This window comes from Drosophila rhopaloa, unplaced genomic scaffold (assembly GCF_018152115.1).
Source record: "Drosophila rhopaloa isolate 14029-0021.01 unplaced genomic scaffold, ASM1815211v1 contig_47, whole genome shotgun sequence".
Lineage (NCBI taxonomy): Eukaryota > Metazoa > Arthropoda > Insecta > Diptera > Drosophilidae > Drosophila > Drosophila rhopaloa.
This window is the reverse complement of record NW_025335142.1, coordinates 2,066,698-2,085,676: the sequence shown is the minus strand read 5'-3', so window position 1 is coordinate 2,085,676 and position 18,979 is coordinate 2,066,698. Positions and strand designations below refer to the sequence as shown.

Below are 18,979 nucleotides of genomic sequence, written 5' to 3'. Positions count from 1 at the left end.
TAATTAATACATTTCATATTTGATAATGGTAAAATTTAAAAATACTTAAAGTGATATACGCTGAACGCGCCCGCCTTTGTTGCCGGTTGACAGAGTTGCCACCCTTACGTGACTTTTGTTATAGAGACGGCCGCCATTAGAGTTTTGCTGTCGCGTCGCGTTGAGAAAAGTGTGGAAAAACCTCCCAAACAGTGCTAATAGGTAATACTTTCGTTCTTAAATAGAAAAATACGATCGGGGTCTCTGTGCGCGATAAGCGAGACGTTAAATTTGCTTGATTTGGCGGGTCGTTTTCTGTTTATTTATGTGTTTGAGTGCGCAAAAAAGCGTGCCAAAAAACGGGTACAACAAAAAGCAGGGCTTCGATTACATATCGTGGCTATAGGTTCTATAGATTCTTAATAAATTCGGTGCATTGACGTGTGTTCCCTTCTTCAGATACCCCTGCACCAGTTGGTCCTGGAAAATTCACAGGAATCGTTCGGATAAAGCGCAGAAAAAGGAGCTGAAATATGGCCTCGCCCTCTCCGGCGAACAGTCCCATGCCACCGCCACAGGCTCCCAGTCCGATGGCTCCGCCCTCGCAGAGCCCCGCCCCCTCGCCGCACAGCCCCTATCCTCACCAGCAGCAAGGACCTCCGCTGCAAGGACCCCCGCCACCGGGTCATCCCGGCGCCTACGGCCATCCTTTGCAGCACGGGCCACCGGGTCAGGGTCCGCCGGGACACCACATGCCACCGCACCATCAGGGGATGAGTATGTTCATCATCTAACCCACCACACATCCCCCAGTCGCACGTAATTATCCGCAGTTTTCTCAAAAGGTCCGCACATGGGAATGCAGATGCCGCCGACGGGTCCGAATATGTCGCCGATTGGTTACCAAACCCACGGAATGCCACCCAATGTAAGTGCCACAATAATTATTTCTACAGCTAAATGTAGTATTTGCTGTCTAATTTCAATCTATGAACAGGTGTAAGACCACACCACTGGTTAGAACACTCTAAAATCCTCCCAGTCTGGTATATCCACAGTCCAGAGATTTTCCCATACTGCTTTGATCATCCATTGAAAATAACTTTTAAGAATCCAAAGATCCTTGGATAGCTCCTAGGTTTTATTTTAAAAGATTAATTTACCTACAGATTATTTTTGAAGATTATTGCTTACCTAAAAAGCTTTTTGAACACAAAAAAACTACGTTCAAAATTTCAGTTTTATCTTAAAAAATGTTCGATAACTTTGAAGACCCGGTTGTATACGTATCTTTTATACAATGTTTAGAAAGATAGCTTCTATCTTTTGATATCTGTTAAGAATGTTTTCATTATTGTTTCCTTCAATCTAAACTGATCTTTAAAATTGGTAAGAGAACAAATTTATAAAAACTTGTTTAAAAAAAATCAATGAATCCTTTTTCTAAACTTCCTCAAAGGAGTTTAATTTGTTGAGAAAAAGTTAGAAAATCTTTGAGATTCTTTGAATAGAATTACCAAACACCTTTTTGTACTTCTTTATAGGGATTTATTTGGCAGATTTAGGTTTAAAATTATGGTAACAAAATGATTCATTAGTAAAGTAAAGTCTGAACAGAGAGTTGTTTGCTTTCCCGCCATTTTTGTGAACTGTGTTTATCAGGGTTTCGGCGATCAAAGCTGAATGATATCTTAAAGCTCCACGAGCAGAGCTTCCAAAGTCAAGTGCAGCTAACCTCGAGCTTTTTAATTTGCCAACAATTTTTGTGTGTGTCTTTCCTAAATTACTTCTGTACTGGCTTGCCCCCCACCGACTCCTCCTGATCGGCCTTGCGCAAAAGGTCTTCAATCTCTTTGCGCAACTTCTCCGTTCCGGCGCAAATAAGATCCGGCTTCATTATGTCGAAGGGGCCACCAAATGGATGCGTTACCACGCCTCCCGCCTCCTTTACCAGTAGGGAACCGGCGGCACAGTCCCAGGGATACATGTCCTCGATGTAAAAGGCATCCAGATTGCCAGCCGCCACCATGCACAGCTCATCCACCACACAAGAATAGGCCACAAGTCTGGGGACAAATAGTATTTCTTGAAAAGGATTCTGCTCTAAACTTGTTAACAATTTAATATAATCAGACAATTATTTACTGAACACACATCCATCATTTCAATTACAAATCTCAAAAATTCTTCGAATTTTTTTACTAAAAAATATTGGCTTAATTTTGAGATATTTTGTTTTCGATTTTAACATTCGGAATAAATACATTAAATTTATAATAATGAGGCAAAGTAAATAGATTGTTGCAAAATACGTTTTAAAGTATTAAAAAATATATAAAATTTCTACAAAAAATACAACAACAAATGTTTTATAATGTTGAACACAGCTGTAAATTGAAAATACACTTTGCGAGACTCTTTCAATTTAATTGGAACAAACACTGATTAAAGCTTTATAGTGAGCTTTGACTGGTTAATTGTTTTGTACTCAGATATTTTTTTCATTTTGCCAACACAAATATTCAACTTATTAGGGTTCAAAAATTTGGGATTTGAAAGTATGCGATTTTCTAATCACTCACCGTCTGGCATTTAATCCCACATGGTAGATCCTTTTGATGTGCTTGTTGGCTACTGAGTGAACATGCAGCAGGGACACTTCGTAGGCCACATTGGCATCCTTGATGCTCTCGCAGCTGCTCACACAGATGGGCTTCCCATTACAAAAGGCACCTTGACCCAATTTCGTTGTGAAGAGCTTTTTCTGAACAGGATTATTGATCACACCCAGCACTATCCGTTTGTTAATGGCCAAACCAATCGAAACACAAACGTGCGGGATCTGCTTAATGAAATTCGATGTGCCGTCGATGGGATCAATGATCCAGGTGGGCGCATCCGTCAGTTCCCCGGACACGTTGTTGTTCTTGGCCGTCGCCTCCTCGCCGATAAACTTGTGCCCCGGATAGCTGGCCAGTATCTTCTCCATGAGAAAGTCTTCGATCTTGTTGTCGTAGTCGGTGACCACATCGTAAAAATCGCCCTTGATGGAGACGTTTTTACTGGCCATTTCATAGCCCTCCATGAGGATCTCGCCTGCCTCGATGGCCAGGGGATAGATAAAGTTATACAACTCCTCGATATCCTCTTGCTTTACTTCTGCCATGTTGCTTCTATGCGTATGTCTAGACCACAAAACGATGCGTTGCTGTTCAGTTCACGATGCCAACTAATCAGAGAGATTGTGCCCGGCTGGAAGTAGCTCCACGCTCTGGCTACTTTGTCTGGCTGGCGTTGGAGCTTTACATTCGTTCTCTGATTGTTTGCCTGCATTGAGGTTTATGATCGCTGCTCCAGCACCCCATGGCGAGTACTAACAATTGGCAACTCACCTGGCTGCTTGCCTCTGTTTTATCTCAATTCGTTTGATGTACACAAATAGACAGACGCTTTTTATCTCCACAGACAAGCCAGTGTAGTCAAATAGTTGTAAAACCCGTTTTTATCAGCATATTTCCCTTCTTTTGGGCTGCAAGTCGTTATTGTTAGATGAACCTTGGGGGCTTTGCATTGTGCTAAAATTTCTCAATTTTTTTTGTGTAAAGACTAATCATTTATGTCTGATAAAATTTCAAAATTGGCGTATAATGTGAAATATGTTAAATCATTTATTGATTTATTAAACAATCAAATGTTTTTTGTTTTCACTTGAGCAATTTTAAAAACTATTTGACAATATTTTTGTTTTATTAGTTTTTGTATAGTTTTGAGAAAATTTGGCAATCTATTGTGCTTTCATCATAAACTTTATTTTAATTAAAACAAACATGATTTGCTTTGATCTGCTTTAAGTACGTTTTTGTGTTCCTTTTTATTCAAATGTAAAATCTGTAATCTGGTCAGCCTCCTTTATTAATTGGATGACATTCTTGGCCAACCCTTCAGAACAGGTGCACACACAATCGGGCTTCATCACATCGAATTTAGTTCCGCTGGTGTGGTACACACTTCCACCAGCTTCTCTGAGGATTAGGGCACCGCCAGCCAGATCCCACGGCTTAAGATTCTCCACATGATAGGCGTCACATCGGCCGGCAGCTATATAGCAGAGCGTGAGAGCTGCAGACCCAAAGCTGCGAGTGCTGATTGCGGGAATACAGTGTAAATTATGGGGAAAAGATCAGAGTTCTCTGGGTCGCTCACCCGGTGGCATTCGAGGCCAGCTTGTAGAGACGCTTCACGTTTTTGTCCCGCCCCTTGGACACCACGATTAGGGAGATTTCATAGCACACCACAGCTTGGTTTATCTGCAATCAAATGTTTGCTTTGGTTTTATTGTTTCCGAAAAATCCCTATTGAGTTTTTAATTACTTCCAGAGCTACCTTGCAAACTGCTATCAGTTCGAGATTTGGAAAAATTTAGTCTATTACTTTAGTTTCGTTTTTAAATTCCTGATCTTATATACGAATTACTTTAACTAGAATATTACAGTGGACGGTAGAAAATTTAGTGACAATGCGCACTGTGAACGTGTGCAAAGGCTTATATAGCCTAAGAATTGAAAATTGGGATGGTCCGATCGGAACGGGTGATATGGTGCATACGAAGAAGAAAGTCAATTGGCTTAAGAAAATTGACGGTGAATGTGTGAAAGTGGAAATGTTGGAGCTGAATGGGCCGGTTTTGCAAAATATTCTAGTGTTTTAACCTGGTTTCATTCTTGTTAAAAAACAAATTTGGGACTCTTTAAAAAAATGAAAATATTTGTTCTTCTTTTATTCCACTGATTACTAATTAATCTGACTAATCAGTTCTAAGAGATTATGATTTATTTCATCATCCCTTCACTTACTTCTTTTATGCTAGCAGTTTCTATGGTCTGACCATTTAGAAAAGCTCCATGACCTTTCCAGGCAGAATACAACTCGTTGGCCGATGGATTGTAGACAATGCCAACCACTAGTTCTTTGTTGATAGTCAAACCCACGGAAATGCAGGAATGGGGAATCTTTCGCACGTAATTATTAGTGCCATCGATGGGATCGATGATCCAAGTGGGGGCATCCGTCAACTCAGGTTGCGTTTTGGCGTCGGCCAAAGCTTCCTCTCCTATAATTTTCGACTCCGGAAAGGCATTGAGCAAACCTTCCGTAAGTGTGGCTTCTATTTGTTGATCGTACACCGTGACCAAGTCATAGAAAGCCGACTTGACTTCATAATCAGTTTTTGGTTTCTGGAAACCCTCCAAAAAGAGGGCACCGGACTTTTTAACCAGTTCCAGGGAGACCTGGTAGTATTCCTGTAGTTTTTCTTCACTGATTTGGTAACTCATGTCTCGATCATCAACTGATTAGAGGGCAAAATACTACTATTATTTTTTTTAGCTTAACAGCTGTGAAATCAGTTGGCAAAGCTTTTGCTGCGAGCTTTTTCCAGATAGAGTTGCCTTCTGAGATATCATTTTTTTCTTTTATGCACTGGAATATATTTATTTAATCTCTTGCGATTACAATCGGTTTACAGCTGATTTAGAAGTGATAAATGTGGATACTGACATAGCATACTGAGTTAGTGAATATCTTCACTTGAAAGTGTACTCGGTAATCTGGTTGGCCTCTTCGATAAGGCTAATCACATTCTTGGCCAATTCCGGCGTGGAGGCACACACGCAATCCGGTTTCATCACATCGAATTTGGTTCCGCTGGTGTGGCAAATAGTGCCGCCGGCTTCAGTCAAGATAATGGCTCCGGCAGCTATGTCCCAGGGTTTCAGATCCTCCACATGGTAGGTGTCGCACTGACCGGTGGCCACATAGCAAAGGGTTAATGCGGCACTTCCAAAACAGCGGGTTCCCGTGGCATTCGAGGCCATCTTGTACAGACGCTTCACATTCTTGTCCCTCACTGCAGCGGCGTGGATCAGGGAGATTTCGTAGGCAATCACTGCTTGGTTGATCTGGAAATGGGAACAAATATGTGGGAGACGTAGTTGTTAAACGAGAGCTCTCTATACACAAAAATATTACTCATTAATGCCATTATTGTGGACACACAAAGAAAAATGTTTGTGATATATTCTTTAAATTATTCTTTGCTTGGATAAATTGATAAAATAAAAAACTTAAAAATTTTTTAATGTTATTACAAAGCGACTATGCTTCTTACTAATAATATTTTGTACATGAACGATAAGTTATTCACATGTAATTTTAAAATTTTCGTTAAATTTTGGCTAAAAGGCTTGGCTGGCATATCTTATTGTCGAGGTCTATAAACTCTTAAAGAAAAGATAAAATAAACAAGATAAAAAAACACAAAGGGCGCGGGTTTTTAAATTAAGATAAACAAATGTTACACCAAATTTACTTTCTTGGCTGATCTGTCAAAATGGTTAAAATTGAAAATGCCTTAAAATAGAAACGTTTATTTGATCTGCACAAGTAGAGTAAATATTTTTTTTCGTTCTCATAAACCTTATTGCAAGCAAAATGACATGCACGGTTATTCGTTAAATTTCGTTTATCTTGTTTGTCGTTTTTTTTTTGTTGCTCCCGAATTATATAAAGCTCTCTCTTACCGTCGTCACTTTGGAAGTGTGGATGGGCTGGCCATTTAGGTATGCTCCATGGCCCTTGTAGGCGGAGAAAAGTTCATTTGCCGGCGGATTGTAGATGATGCCCACGACCAGCTCCTTGTTGATGGCCAGACCCACGGAAATGCAGCAGTGTGGGATGCGGTGGATGAAGTTGGTGGTGCCGTCGATGGGATCTATGATCCAGGTGGGCGCATCCGTCAGCTCGGCCTGGCGCTGCGATATTGCGGACTCCTCCTCACCAATAATTAGGGACTCGGGAAAGGCTGCCACCAATCCCTCGGTCAGAATGTCCTCAATCTGCTTGTCATACACAGTGACCAGATCGTAAAAGTCCGCCTTGACCTTGTAGTCCGTTTTTGGCTTCTGGTAGCCCTCCAGCATCAGAGGTCCGCACTTGAGGACCAGTTTCAGGGCCACATCGTAGTACTCCTTAAGCTTAGACTCGCTGACCGGGGAACTCATCGCAATTTGTGTTGGTTGCCGACTGAGCAACTCGACTATATAGACGCGTATCAGCTGTGGAACTAATGCGACGCGAGAAGAGAGCTTTCCGCGGAAGCTTTTTTGTATGCAATAGAACTTTGGACATATCGGAGAGCGGCGATAGAGTTGATTAAGAACTGCTATTGTTTCGGGTTGGCGGGTGTTCATACAGTGATGGTCAGAGAAATATAAACAAATGTTATATTAAATTATTAATATTCTTATGGAAAGCTTGGATTTGAAAAGATTTTTATTTTCTAAGAGTTTTTTTTAGTTTAAAAGAAAAATTAGTAACTTTAAATATCCATTCAATAAAAAGAAAAATTAACTTCGAGCTAGTCTGATTTTTTATGACCTTGACAGCTTTTGCCTGTGATTCATAACATGTTAGTATGTAGGAAACATGTGCGAGAATCTATAAGCCATTATATTTAAACATCAAGAAGTTTATGAAATTTTTAAAAAGATTTATTAGCTACCAAGTAAAATATAGAAAACGTTGGGAAAAATATATTGAAAAATAAGTTAAAGCCCGAGAACTTCGTGTGTAAATGTCAAACTGATACGGCTAAGCATTTGATTTGCAGAGCTAAGATAGCAACTTTTAAAGCTGTGTTTGCATGATGATTTGTATATTCTTCTTAATCTTTAGTCCACTTTAATGAAATGCTGTTTTATTTTGACCAACAGGTTTTATTATTGTTTACATAAAACTCATTCCCCACCCACATGCTCCTCCTGATCAGCCTTTCGAATCAGTTGCTCTATCTCCGCTCTCAGTGTCTCTGTACCGGCGCAAATTAAATCCGGTTTCATGATTTCGAAGGGTCCACCATACGGGTGAGTCACCACTCCACCAGCCTCACGAATGAGCAGATAGCCCGCTGCACAATCCCAAGGATACATGTCCTCGATGTGGAAGGCATCCAGATTGCCAGCTGCCACCATGCAAAGGGAATCCACCACAGCTGAGTAGGCGAGGAGCCTGAAGAGAATTAGCAAATTAACTAAATTAAAGCATTGATTTGATATTGGTTAACTCACCTTCTGGCATTGGATCCCACATGGTAGATTCTCTTGATATGTTTATTTCGGATCTTTGGAGCGTGCAGCAAACAAACCTCATATGCCACATTGGCATCGTTGATATGTTTACAGCTGCTAACCCGAATCGGTTTCCCATTGCAAAAGGCCCCTTGGCCCAATTTAGCCGTATACAGCTTCTTCTGGGCAGGATTATTAACCACTCCCAGAACAATTTGTTTCTTGATGGACAATCCAATCGAAACGGAAACGTGAGGAATTTGTTTGATAAAATTCGAAGTACCGTCGATGGGATCTATAATCCAAGTTGGAGCATCCGTCAGCTCTTTGGTCACATCGTCATTTTTGTGGGTATCCTCCTCGCCAATGAACTTGTGGTCCGGATAGTTGGCCAGTATCTTCTCCATGAGAAACTCCTCGATCTGGTTGTCATAGGCAGTGACTACGTTGAAAAATTCTCCGTCTTTAAGAGACACCGCCTTGCCGGCATTTTCGTATCCCTCCAGCAGGATTTCTCCAGCTCTAACTGCCAGCGGATAGATGAAGGCGTACAGCTCCTCGATTTGTGAATTGGTGGCTGCCATCTCTGTTCTCCCTTCTTTCTTTTAACTTATCTGTACTATCTCACAATATCTTGCGACTTCGCTTCGAGTGAATCGAGCACTGAGAGCAGTCAACAGTAAAACGAGTTTCCTCAGCCCAGTAACTTGGTTCACTGACTGACATCCGAGTGGAAGCTTTTTTAATTTATTTGCTCTTGAAGTCAGCTGTTGAACAGAATGGAAATCGCAGTACGTTTATCTTAAGATTTAGATAATTTAAATTTAGATTGCTGGAACAATTTAAACCTGGATTCTTCTCTTAAAATACCGAATTCTCATTGAAGTATTAAATCTTTCCGAACTATGTTTTATAAGACTTTCCAAATAAAAATAAGCATCTTTTATTGTATAATTTATGTTGGTCGAAGCAATACAAAAAAAATGGAATTTTAGCAAGATAACAATTCGGTAAGCTCATCATTAGCATTGGTAACTAGAAAAAATTGTTAATCAATTTTTGGGATATGTTGTAATTTTATAAATTATTATAAAAGTGATCTAAGAATAATGGTAAAATAAACTTAAATTAACATCGATCACATCATAATAAATATATGTTCCCTCTTCTTTTCAGGCTCCCACACAACCCTGCATAGTGTCACCTGGTGGTCCACCTGGCGGCCCGCCACCACCGGAGCGCTCCAGTCAGGAGAACCTGCACGCCCTGCAACGCGCCATTGACTCGATGGAGGAGAAGGGCCTGCAGGAAGATCCCCGGTACTCTCAGCTGCTGGCCATGCGGGCCACCTCCAAACATCAGCACCTCAACGGCAACCAGGTTAATCTGTTGCGGACACAGATCACCGCCTACCGGCTGCTGGCGAGGAACAAGCCCATTTCCATGCAGATGCAGCAGGCGCTTCAGGCGGCACAGCAACAGCCACCGCCGGGACCTCCAATAGGGCCACCTGGAGCACCAGGTGGACCGCCTCCTGGAGGCCAACATGTAGGTCAGCCGCCAGTGCAGCCCCAACAGGCACAGCAACCGCCCCCGTCAGCTGGAACGCCGCCTCAGTGCTCCACTCCTCCTGCAAGCAATCCTTATGGGCCGCCGGTTCCTGGTCAAAAAATGCAGGTAGCTCCACCGCCACCTCACATGCAGCAGGGGCAGCCGCTGCCACCACAACCGCCGCAGGTGGGCGGACCACCGCCCATCCAGCAACAACAGCCACCGCAGCAGCAACAGCAACAACAGTCGCAGCCTCCGCCACCAGAGCAACTGCAGCATCAGTTGCCAAACGGAGGCAAACCCCTTAGCATGGGCCCCGCAGGCTGTCAGCCACTGATACCACCATCGCCCATGCAGCCGCAAGTGAGGGGTGCTCTGCCAGGAATGCCGCCTGGCAGTCAGGTTCCACAGCCAGGAGGAGGTCCGCCACGACAAGTGCCACCAGCAGGCATGCCCATGCCCAAACCCAATCGCATCACAACGGTGGCCAAGCCCGTGGGCCTGGATCCCATCACACTTCTGCAGGAAAGGGAGAATCGGATAGCAGCCAGAATTTCGTTGCGCATGCAGGAGTTGCAGCGGTTACCGGCCACCATGTCCGAGGATCTTCGTCTCCAAGCAGCCATCGAGTTGAGGGCCCTAAGGGTCTTGAATTTCCAGCGGCAGCTTCGCATGGAGTTTGTTCAGTGCACGAGGAGGGATACCACTTTGGAAACTGCGCTGAATATCAAGTTTTACAAGAGGACCAAGCGACAGGGTCTGCGGGAGGCGCGTGCCACCGAAAAGCTGGAAAAGCAGCAGAAGCTGGAGGCTGAACGAAAACGCCGGCAAAAGCATTTAGAGTTCCTGGCCGCGGTGCTTCAGCACGGGAAGGATCTGAGGGAGTTCCATAGGAATAATAAGGTAAGTGGGAGAAAAATTAAAAACTAAATATAGTCACCAATTTGGTCCGTTTTAAGTTCATTTTTAAATCTTCCTCAATGTATTTTGCCCCCACCAGGCCCAGCTTGCCAGGATGAACAAGGCAGTGATGAACCACCACGCAAACGCGGAGCGCGAGCAGAAGAAGGAACAGGAGCGCATCGAGAAGGAACGTATGCGACGCCTGATGGCCGAGGATGAGGAGGGCTACCGCAAGCTTATCGATCAGAAGAAGGACAAGCGGTTGGCCTTCCTGCTGTCACAGACAGATGAGTACATCAGCAACCTCACTCAGATGGTGAAGCAGCACAAGGATGACCAGATGAAGAAGAAGGAGGAGGAGGGCAAGCGGCTGCTGCTGTTCAAGAAGGAGCTCCTGATGAGCGGCGAGTACATTGGCATCGATGAGGGCAGCATTGTGGCAGATATGCGGGTACATGTGGTGGAGCAGTGCACGGGCAAGAAGCTCACCGGTGACGATGCTCCTATGCTGAAGCACCTGCACCGCTGGCTGAACATGCACCCCGGCTGGGATTGGATCGACGACGAGGAGGACAGCTGCGGCAGCAACGAAGACCATAAGCCCAAGGTGGAGGAGCAGCCAATGGCCACGGAGGACGTCACAGACAAGTCGGCGCCGACAGGCAGCGATGACGATCCCAAGGATCTGATCACCAAGGCCAAGGTGGAGGACGATGAGTACAGGACGGAGGAGCAGACCTACTACAGCATCGCCCACACCATTCACGAAAAGGTTGTCGAACAGGCCAGCATCATGGTGAATGGTAGCCTCAAAGAGTACCAGATCAAAGGCTTGGAGTGGTTGGTTTCGCTGTACAACAACAATCTGAATGGCATCCTGGCCGATGAAATGGGATTGGGTAAAACCATTCAGACCATTTCGCTGGTCACATACCTCATGGATCGCAAGAAAGTAATGGGTCCCTACTTGATTATTGTCCCACTCTCGACCTTGCCCAATTGGGTGCTGGAATTCGAGAAGTGGGCGCCTGCAGTGGGCGTGGTCAGCTACAAGGGCAGCCCCCAGGGAAGGCGATTGCTGCAAAATCAAATGCGAGCCACCAAGTTTAATGTGCTGTTAACCACCTATGAGTACGTAATCAAGGACAAAGCTGTTCTAGCCAAGATCCAGTGGAAGTACATGATCATTGACGAGGGTCATCGCATGAAGAACCATCACTGCAAACTCACCCAGGTGCTGAACACCCACTACATTGCTCCCTATCGGTTGCTACTTACGGGTACACCTCTGCAAAACAAACTGCCCGAGTTGTGGGCGCTACTTAATTTCCTGCTGCCCTCGATCTTCAAGTCCTGCTCTACATTTGAGCAGTGGTTCAATGCTCCATTTGCCACAACCGGCGAGAAGGTTGAGCTGAACGAGGAGGAGACCATCCTTATCATTCGTCGTCTGCACAAGGTGCTGCGTCCCTTCCTTCTGCGGCGCCTCAAAAAAGAGGTGGAGCACCAGCTGCCCGACAAGGTTGAGTACATCATAAAGTGCGACATGTCCGCTCTGCAGCGGGTTCTCTACAAGCACATGCAGAGCAAGGGCGTCCTGCTCACCGACGGATCCGAAAAGGGCAAGCACGGAAAAGGCGGCGCTAAGGCTCTGATGAACACAATCGTCCAGCTGCGCAAGCTGTGCAACCATCCGTTCATGTTCCAGCACATCGAGGAGAAGTACTGCGACCACACTGGAGGCCATGGAGTGGTGTCCGGTAAGTTTCCTTGGTTTATTTATCATTTATTAATTTTATCGTACATTTATTCATACTTAACCAGTGACATCAGATTTAATTCCAAGAGATTATATATATTAAAATGGTGCATCAGTCAATTTTTATACCCTTGCAGAGGGTATTATAATTTTGGTCAAAAGTGTGCAACGCAGTGAAGGAGACATCTCCGACCCTATAAAGTATATATATTCTTGATCAGGATCACCTCCTGAGTTGATATAGCCATGTCCGTCTGTCCGTCTGTCCGTCTGTCTGTTTCTACGCAAACTAGTCTCTCAGTTTTAAAGCTATCGGATTGAAACTTTGCACACACCCTTCTTTCCTTTGCACGCAGTATATAAGTCGGAACGGCCGGGATCGGCCGACTATATCCTATAGCTGCCATATAACTGATTGATCGGAAATGCCATAACTTTCGTGTTTGTAAAGTTAGGAAGTTGGGATTTTCTATGGGTTTTATATTTGGCCAATCAATCCAACCTACCAAATTTCATAAGGATCGGCCGACTATATCCTATAGCTGCCATATAACTGATTGATCGGAAATGCCATAACTTTGGTGTTTGTAAAGTTAGAAAGTTGGGATTTTCTATGGGTTTTATATTTGGCCAATCAATCCGACCCACCAAATTTCATAAGGATCGGCCGACTATATCCTATAGCTGCCATATAACTGAATGATCGGAAATGCCATAACTTTGGTGTTTGTTAAGTTATGAAGTTGGGATTTTCTATGGATTTTATTTTTGGCCAATCAATCCGACCTACCAAATTTCATAAGGATCGGCCGACTATATCCTATAGCTGCCATATAACTGAACGATTGGAAATGCCATAACTTTGTTGTTGTTAAAGTTAGGAAGTTCGGATTTTTTATGAGTATTAAGAATGCATCATATGAATAATTTTGGAGAATATAATTTACAGAGTATTCTGCAAGGGTATATCAACTTCGGCTCCGCCCGAAGTTAGCTTTCCTTTCTTGTTATAATTTTATTTTTATATTTTAGGGCCCGATCTGTATCGCGTGTCTGGTAAATTTGAACTGCTCGATCGTATCCTGCCCAAGCTGAAGGCCACCAATCATCGCGTACTTCTCTTCTGTCAGATGACCCAGTGCATGACCATCATCGAAGACTACCTGGGATGGCGCCAGTTCGGCTACCTTCGACTGGACGGCACCACCAAGGCCGAGGACCGTGGCGAACTGCTGCGCAAGTTCAATGCCAAGGGCTCCGACGTGTTTGTCTTTCTGCTATCTACCCGAGCGGGCGGTTTGGGTCTCAATTTGCAGACCGCCGATACTGTGGTGATCTTCGACTCCGATTGGAACCCTCACCAGGATCTGCAGGCCCAGGATCGTGCCCATCGTATCGGTCAGCGAAACGAGGTGCGTGTTCTCCGACTGATGACTGTAAACTCTGTGGAGGAGCGCATCCTGGCTGCCGCCAGATACAAGCTGAACATGGACGAGAAGGTCATCCAGGCCGGTATGTTCGATCAGAAGTCGACGGGCAGCGAGCGGCAGCAGTTCCTTCAGACGATCCTGCATCAGGACGACAATGAAGAGGAGGAGGAAAATGAGGTGCCTGATGACGAAATGATCAACATGATGATTGCTCGCAGCGAGGAAGAGATCGAGATCTTCAAGCGCATGGATGTGGAGCGCAAGAAGGAGGATGAGGAGATCCATCCGGGCAGGGATCGTCTCATCGATGAGTCGGAGTTACCCGACTGGTTGACCAAGGACGACGACGAGGTAGAGCGTTTCCATTATCAGTACGATGAGGATACCATTTTGGGTGAGTCTTAGGCTTATAGTTTATTTTAATTTTTCTCTAATGTTTGGAATATTTGATTATAGGTCGAGGGTCCCGGCAGCGAAAGGAAGTGGACTATACGGACAGCTTGACCGAGAAGGAGTGGCTGAAAGCCATCGATGATGGCGCTGAATTCGATGAGGAAGAGGAGGAAGACGACTCCAAGCGTAAGCGACGCAAGCGCAAGAATCGAAAGGAAGAGTCCGACGACGATTCGATGATCTTAAAGCGGCGGAGACGCCAGAATCTGGACAAGCGCTCAAAGAAGCAGATGAACAAGATTATGAGCGCGGTGATTAAGTACAACCAAGATGGACGAACCCTGTCCGAGCCGTTCATGAAGCTGCCGTCGCGCCAGCGCCTTCCCGACTACTACGAAATCATCAAGCGGCCGGTGGACATTAAGAAAATCCTACAGCGCATTGAGGACTGCAAGTACGCAGATCTTAACGAGCTGGAGAAGGACTTTATGCAGTTATGCCAGAATGCACAGATCTACAACGAAGAGGCATCGCTGATTTACCTAGATTCGATTGCCTTGCAAAAGATATTCGTTGGGGCCCGACAGAGGGTAACTGCTGCAGCGGATGCAGCCGCAGTGGCAGCCGGGGAAAACACCGGCGAAGCGCACGGAAATGGATCCGACAACTCGGACAACGACGACGACGATGGCGGGGATGATGGCTCCGACGATGAGGAGATAGCCAGCACATCCGCGGCTGCTGTCAAAATGAAGCTCAAACTCAACAAATCTCTGGCCAGTGCCCCCTCCACGCCCACGCAATCATCGTCAAATGTGGGCAGCGGAGCGGCCACCACATCCAAGAAGCAGACTCGTCGCAAGCGGTCCCAAAAGAAATACACCATTTCGGACGACGACGACGATGATATGGACTAGCTACCGTTGGGTTTGATCTTCAAGCGCGGATCGTCGGATGTCGAAGGCATGGGCAATTGATTTTTAGTTAGTTTAAGTTTAACCAATTTCGAGGAAAAGCTTACCTCCTCTGGCCTCCCTATCAGGCTATCACTTCTATCTATCCATCTTTCCTAGTTGTAGGTTCCCGTTTAAGTTTCCTTTCCAATGATTTACGCACACACAAATTATTTCCCCAACTCTATTGATTGTATAATTACGTGCTTTAAAATAAATGCATACTAAACATTAAATAATGAAATCTCTTATAGTAAAATCCGAATGTAGTCTGAGATACGTTAAAAGCCGAAGTCAACCGGAGTAATGAAATTACATGTATAGGAACCAAAAAGATTTAAAGATTCGCTTAAACGCTGGTATTTGGCGGAATTTTAAGAGCTGGTCTGGCTGTTTGGTGGACAATGTTTGGACGGATCGGAGCAGCAGTGTATCGGGCATAGACGTGGAATTGGTTAACCTTATCACAGTCCTGACGGCGGTAGAGCAGACCATGGGATATATGTTTACGTTTGGATCCACGGGTATATTGGTGAAGGCCACTCCTAATCTTTTTCGGTTCAAATAGAACTCCAAGTGCCCGCGAGAGCGATCCAAGTATACACCAATCAGGCAGCCCTGGGAGAACTTTTTGCTATACGACCACTGTTCCGCGCCGTGTTGAATCTTTCCATAGTACGAGAAACCCCAGGACTGGTCATCAGTACCCAGAGCCGAAACAAATTCGATTTCATGTTGACCGAGATTAACGCTTTGCGTTCCGATGCCAAACATCTAGAAAGAGAAATGATAAGCAGATGGTAGATCAAGCATATTTGCAATAATGCTGATTGAACTATACTTTTTCGTCTTATCAGTTAAAATAAGTCGATTTCAAGAGCCGTGATAACCTGACTTACCACATCAGTCCCGACTAGCGGAGAGATAGCGAGCATCTCCCAAAAGTGCACCATGCCGGGTTCCAGAGACCGGTTACCCCTCACAATGGCAGTGCCCCGACTGCTAGTGGGATGGAAGACGATGTCTTTACCGGTGATCAAAGCATCCGACCCATCGGTGCTGTTCCATTGCCAGGGATCGACATTATCGACCCCATTCTCGCCGCATCGACACCTGACCAAGTCGGGTAAGCGGCTCCTTTGAGCATTTAGCTCGATGCAGTTAGGGAACCGACAGTCGCAGAATCTGGCAGTCATACCAGTGCAACAACTTTAAATATAGTTTTGGAAACACTTCCGACCAAAGCAGAATTCGGTTTGTTACTGAGGCGTCTTTAATATTTCGTAAATTATGTCACAGCCGAAAGCGCGATATTCGGATCGCAATCGGCAAGCTACTGCACTTCTATGTGAATGTGAGGAGAAGAGCGTGAGTGTTGAGAGGCACCTTTTTTTTCTCTTTTTGGTCATTGAATTATGATGATTTCCCTAAGGAAATCCAAACAAATATTCTTAATCACAGCCGAAAGCGCGATACTCGGATCGCAATCGGCAAGCTACTGCATTTCTATGTGAATGTGAGGAGAAGAGCGTGAGTGTTGAGAGGCCCCTTTTTTTTTTTTGAATTATGATTTTTTTCCTATGGAAATCCAAACAAATATTTTTAAAGGACCAAACAATGTGATATCTTATAAGTCGGGAAGGGCTTAAAAATCAATAAAAAAAGCTGTTAGATTTTTTAGAAATAATTCTCGTTACTTTTATACATTTTTGTGAGTTTCGATTCTAATTCGATTTCACTACATAATTCTTTACTAAAATTCGATAAAAACTATTGAAAATTAAACTTATTGAACTGATGTGGACATTATCTGATCAAATTTCATTTGTTAAAGAGGCTAAACATAACGTACAATGAACCTTGATTTTATAATTATACTTATTACATTTATAATAACTATCCTTCAAATAAATGCATATTAAAATATTTTGGTTTGCTTTCTAAGTTCTACAGCAGGTAGTGGAAGTACTCGTCGCACATCTCGTGGACTGATGCGATACGCTCCTCGTCGCCGCTTTCACTGCGGCGCAACGTGATCTTGTGGGCATTGGCGTACAAATCGTCCTCATCCGCGCCTGCATCATCCGTTTCTATTATTGACAGATTGGTAAAAAATGATGGTGACTCAGTGATGAGAAAGTGATCTCACCTCGATACTTTTGCTTGCGACCCAACCGCAGCTTGGAGCTGGAGAGCACCGCTTCGTCGCCCAGATCCAATTCATCTTCGCGGGAGTTCCGCGAGTAACGAACTGGCGGCGCCAGAAACCAGAAGGCTTGCAGAATGCCCTTGAAGCCCGGCATCTGACGCAGTTCGGCGAGCTTTAGCGGCTGCCGGGACAAAGCTTGGAAGGATCGCAACTGCAGGGTCATCGGTTGGGACGTGCAATTAATCAACCTTATCACAGACTTTGCAGCCGTGGAACAGACCATGGGATATATGTTGATATCCGGGTCCGTGGGCACATTGGTGTAGGCCACTCCCAGCGACCTGCGGTTCAGATAAAACTCCAGGTGTCCCCGCGTCCGATCCAAACAGATTCCAATCAGGCAGCCCTGCGAGAACTTCTGGCCGTAGGGCAGCTGCTCGCCGCAATGCTGGATCCGGCCGGAATACGAAAAGCCCCAGGACTGGGCATTGGTGCCCAGAGCCGAAACAAAGTGGAACTTGAACTGCCCTAGATTAACGCTCTCCGTCCCGATCCCGAACATCTAGGAGAAAAAAGGGAAGGCGATTATAAAGAACACATTGTTTACATTGAACTTTTGCTGGCTTATCATCTAGTTGGACTGTCTGCTGAGATTTCCTCGTCCCGCTGCGTCTGTTATCTTATCGCCGTGTTGTAATCTGTAATCTGTAGTACAATGAAGCTAACAATTAAGTTGTTTCCAATGGAATCGAGCACACCAGATGCCTCCGCAGGCAGTGTTCTATTTTCAGACGGCGACTTTGACTGACATTCATCTCACAGAGCATCCCAACTAGTTGCCAAGCCGGGCTGATAACTCACCACATCTGTGCCGGCCAGCGTCGTGATGACACGCATCTCCCAGAAGTGGACCAAGCCAGGTTTTAGTGCCCGTTCTCCCCTCACAATCGCTGTGCCTTGACTGTAGGTGGGATGGAAGATGATGTCCCTGTCCGTCACAATGGCATCCGATTCTTCTGTGGCGTGCCATTTCCAGGAACTCACATTTCCGGGCTCATCCTCGCCACAACGGCACCTGACCAGGTCGGGAATGTGACCTTTGTGGTTGGTGACCTCGATAGAGTTGGGGAAGGGACAGTCGCAGAAGCCGGGATTGCAGGCTTCCTGGTGCGGGGGCAGCAACATGTTGGCACTGGTTTCTCAGTGGGTTCCCTCAGGTTCTCCGGTTTCCTCGATGCTGATGACTTGTGACAGCCGTGTGCAATGATCTCGAACAGTCGACGGACCACAAATGTTTCCAGTTAAACCAGCTGCAGCCTCATATATAAGCTCATGACCGCCGGGATTCGATCTGACTGAACAATAAACAAAAACGATGCGTTGTAAATAGACGCCAGCGTCGCTGCCGGCGTCGCAATTAGTGTGCCCATAGTGAATCATTCTGTGTGGGAATCTATTTTAAAAATACTATTACTATTTTTAAGGATTTGCAATTAGTTTTGTTTTATTTTAATTAATTTACATATTTTAGAAATATGTTTTTTAATACAAAAATGTATTAGCATTTGCAGAAAAATATCATAAGCTTAAAAATTTAGTTCAATAAATTTTACGAATTTTGAGTAAAGCTTAAAACCGTAAGTTAAAAATAATTAAAAAGTTAAGTTAAAAAATAAACATAAAATTTTATAAAATGTTAAATTTGTTTTGATGATAATGGGTCTTTACCCTTTAAAATA

At 44.5% G+C, this 18,979-nt stretch overlaps 7 protein-coding genes across 8 annotated transcripts; 1 reads left to right on the top strand and 6 right to left on the bottom strand.

Annotated features, from left to right (window-relative positions):
• The first annotated feature begins 93 nt into the window (after window positions 1-93).
• On the top strand, window positions 94-15,327 carry LOC108045570 (ATP-dependent helicase brm). Of its 2 annotated transcripts, none has more exons than XM_017124939.2 (7): window positions 94-201; window positions 439-756; window positions 825-907; window positions 9,279-10,556; window positions 10,654-12,316; window positions 13,348-14,139; window positions 14,202-15,327. In XM_017124939.2, the coding sequence occupies exons 2-7, from the start codon at window positions 513-515 to the stop codon at window positions 15,053-15,055; spliced, it is 4,914 nt and encodes a 1,637-aa protein (XP_016980428.2). In that variant the 5' UTR covers window positions 94-201; window positions 439-512; the 3' UTR covers window positions 15,056-15,327. The 2 variants fall into 2 exon arrangements, with proteins under 2 accessions (XP_016980428.2, XP_016980426.2); XM_017124937.2 differs by having other exon boundaries at window positions 813-907.
• Window positions 957-3,335, bottom strand: LOC108045572 (inositol monophosphatase 2). Its single transcript, XM_017124942.2, has 2 exons — window positions 2,562-3,335; window positions 957-2,045 (listed from the first exon to the last, which is right to left on the bottom strand). Exons 1-2 carry the CDS (start codon window positions 3,143-3,145, stop codon window positions 1,763-1,765), a joined length of 867 nt encoding a protein of 288 aa, XP_016980431.2. The 5' UTR covers window positions 3,146-3,335; the 3' UTR covers window positions 957-1,762.
• Window positions 3,811-5,326, bottom strand: LOC108045573 (inositol monophosphatase 2). Its single transcript, XM_017124943.2, has 3 exons — window positions 4,833-5,326; window positions 4,183-4,286; window positions 3,811-4,121 (listed from the first exon to the last, which is right to left on the bottom strand). The coding sequence occupies exons 1-3, from the start codon at window positions 5,310-5,312 to the stop codon at window positions 3,851-3,853; spliced, it is 855 nt and encodes a 284-aa protein (XP_016980432.1). The 5' UTR covers window positions 5,313-5,326; the 3' UTR covers window positions 3,811-3,850.
• Window positions 5,449-7,077, bottom strand: LOC108045576 (inositol monophosphatase 2). Its single transcript, XM_017124946.2, has 2 exons — window positions 6,558-7,077; window positions 5,449-5,936 (listed from the first exon to the last, which is right to left on the bottom strand). Exons 1-2 carry the CDS (start codon window positions 7,035-7,037, stop codon window positions 5,562-5,564), a joined length of 855 nt encoding a protein of 284 aa, XP_016980435.1. The 5' UTR covers window positions 7,038-7,077; the 3' UTR covers window positions 5,449-5,561.
• On the bottom strand, window positions 7,612-8,799 carry LOC108045574 (inositol monophosphatase 1). Its single transcript, XM_017124944.2, has 2 exons — window positions 8,103-8,799; window positions 7,612-8,043 (listed from the first exon to the last, which is right to left on the bottom strand). Exons 1-2 carry the CDS (start codon window positions 8,684-8,686, stop codon window positions 7,773-7,775), a joined length of 855 nt encoding a protein of 284 aa, XP_016980433.2. The 5' UTR covers window positions 8,687-8,799; the 3' UTR covers window positions 7,612-7,772.
• Window positions 15,328-15,382: 55 nt separating the features above from the next.
• LOC108045569 (SPRY domain-containing SOCS box protein 3-like) lies at window positions 15,383-16,368 on the bottom strand. Its single transcript, XM_017124936.2, has 2 exons — window positions 15,991-16,368; window positions 15,383-15,865 (listed from the first exon to the last, which is right to left on the bottom strand). Exons 1-2 carry the CDS (start codon window positions 16,285-16,287, stop codon window positions 15,404-15,406), a joined length of 759 nt encoding a protein of 252 aa, XP_016980425.1. The 5' UTR covers window positions 16,288-16,368; the 3' UTR covers window positions 15,383-15,403.
• Window positions 16,369-16,759: 391 nt separating this feature from the next.
• On the bottom strand, window positions 16,760-18,649 carry LOC108044510 (SPRY domain-containing SOCS box protein 3). The gene is made up of 3 exons (XM_044461576.1): window positions 18,102-18,649; window positions 17,241-17,802; window positions 16,760-17,181 (listed from the first exon to the last, which is right to left on the bottom strand). The coding sequence occupies exons 1-3, from the start codon at window positions 18,423-18,425 to the stop codon at window positions 17,039-17,041; spliced, it is 1,029 nt and encodes a 342-aa protein (XP_044317511.1). The 5' UTR covers window positions 18,426-18,649; the 3' UTR covers window positions 16,760-17,038.
• Window positions 18,650-18,979: the final 330 nt, after the last annotated feature.

Coding starts and splice junctions, on each gene's coding strand:
- LOC108045570 (XM_017124937.2), top strand. CDS start 513: ATGGCCTCGCCCTCTCCGGCGAACAGTCCCATGCCACCGCCACAGGCT. Junction 908..9,278: donor CCCACGGAATGCCACCCAAT/GTAAGTGCCACA, acceptor TCTTCTTTTCAG/GCTCCCACACAACCCTGCAT. Junction 14,140..14,201: donor CGATGAGGATACCATTTTGG/GTGAGTCTTAGG, acceptor ATTTGATTATAG/GTCGAGGGTCCCGGCAGCGA.
- LOC108045573 (XM_017124943.2), bottom strand. CDS start 5,312: ATGAGTTACCAAATCAGTGAAGAAAAACTACAGGAATACTACCAGGTC. Junction 4,287..4,832: donor AAACTGCTAGCATAAAAGAA/GTAAGTGAAGGG, acceptor ATTTGATTGCAG/ATAAACCAAGCTGTGGTGTG. Junction 4,122..4,182: donor CTGGCCTCGAATGCCACCGG/GTGAGCGACCCA, acceptor TCCCGCAATCAG/CACTCGCAGCTTTGGGTCTG.
- LOC108045574 (XM_017124944.2), bottom strand. CDS start 8,686: ATGGCAGCCACCAATTCACAAATCGAGGAGCTGTACGCCTTCATCTAT. Junction 8,044..8,102: donor GTGGGATCCAATGCCAGAAG/GTGAGTTAACCA, acceptor AATTCTCTTCAG/GCTCCTCGCCTACTCAGCTG.
- LOC108044510 (XM_044461576.1), bottom strand. CDS start 18,425: ATGTTGCTGCCCCCGCACCAGGAAGCCTGCAATCCCGGCTTCTGCGAC. Junction 17,803..18,101: donor CGCTGGCCGGCACAGATGTG/GTGAGTTATCAG, acceptor TTTTTCTCCTAG/ATGTTCGGGATCGGGACGGA. Junction 17,182..17,240: donor TCGCAAGCAAAAGTATCGAG/GTGAGATCACTT, acceptor TGTCAATAATAG/AAACGGATGATGCAGGCGCG.
- LOC108045572 (XM_017124942.2), bottom strand. CDS start 3,145: ATGGCAGAAGTAAAGCAAGAGGATATCGAGGAGTTGTATAACTTTATC. Junction 2,046..2,561: donor GTGGGATTAAATGCCAGACG/GTGAGTGATTAG, acceptor ATTTGTCCCCAG/ACTTGTGGCCTATTCTTGTG.
- LOC108045576 (XM_017124946.2), bottom strand. CDS start 7,037: ATGAGTTCCCCGGTCAGCGAGTCTAAGCTTAAGGAGTACTACGATGTG. Junction 5,937..6,557: donor ACACTTCCAAAGTGACGACG/GTAAGAGAGAGC, acceptor TCCCATTTCCAG/ATCAACCAAGCAGTGATTGC.
- LOC108045569 (XM_017124936.2), bottom strand. CDS start 16,287: ATGACTGCCAGATTCTGCGACTGTCGGTTCCCTAACTGCATCGAGCTA. Junction 15,866..15,990: donor CGCTAGTCGGGACTGATGTG/GTAAGTCAGGTT, acceptor TTCTCTTTCTAG/ATGTTTGGCATCGGAACGCA.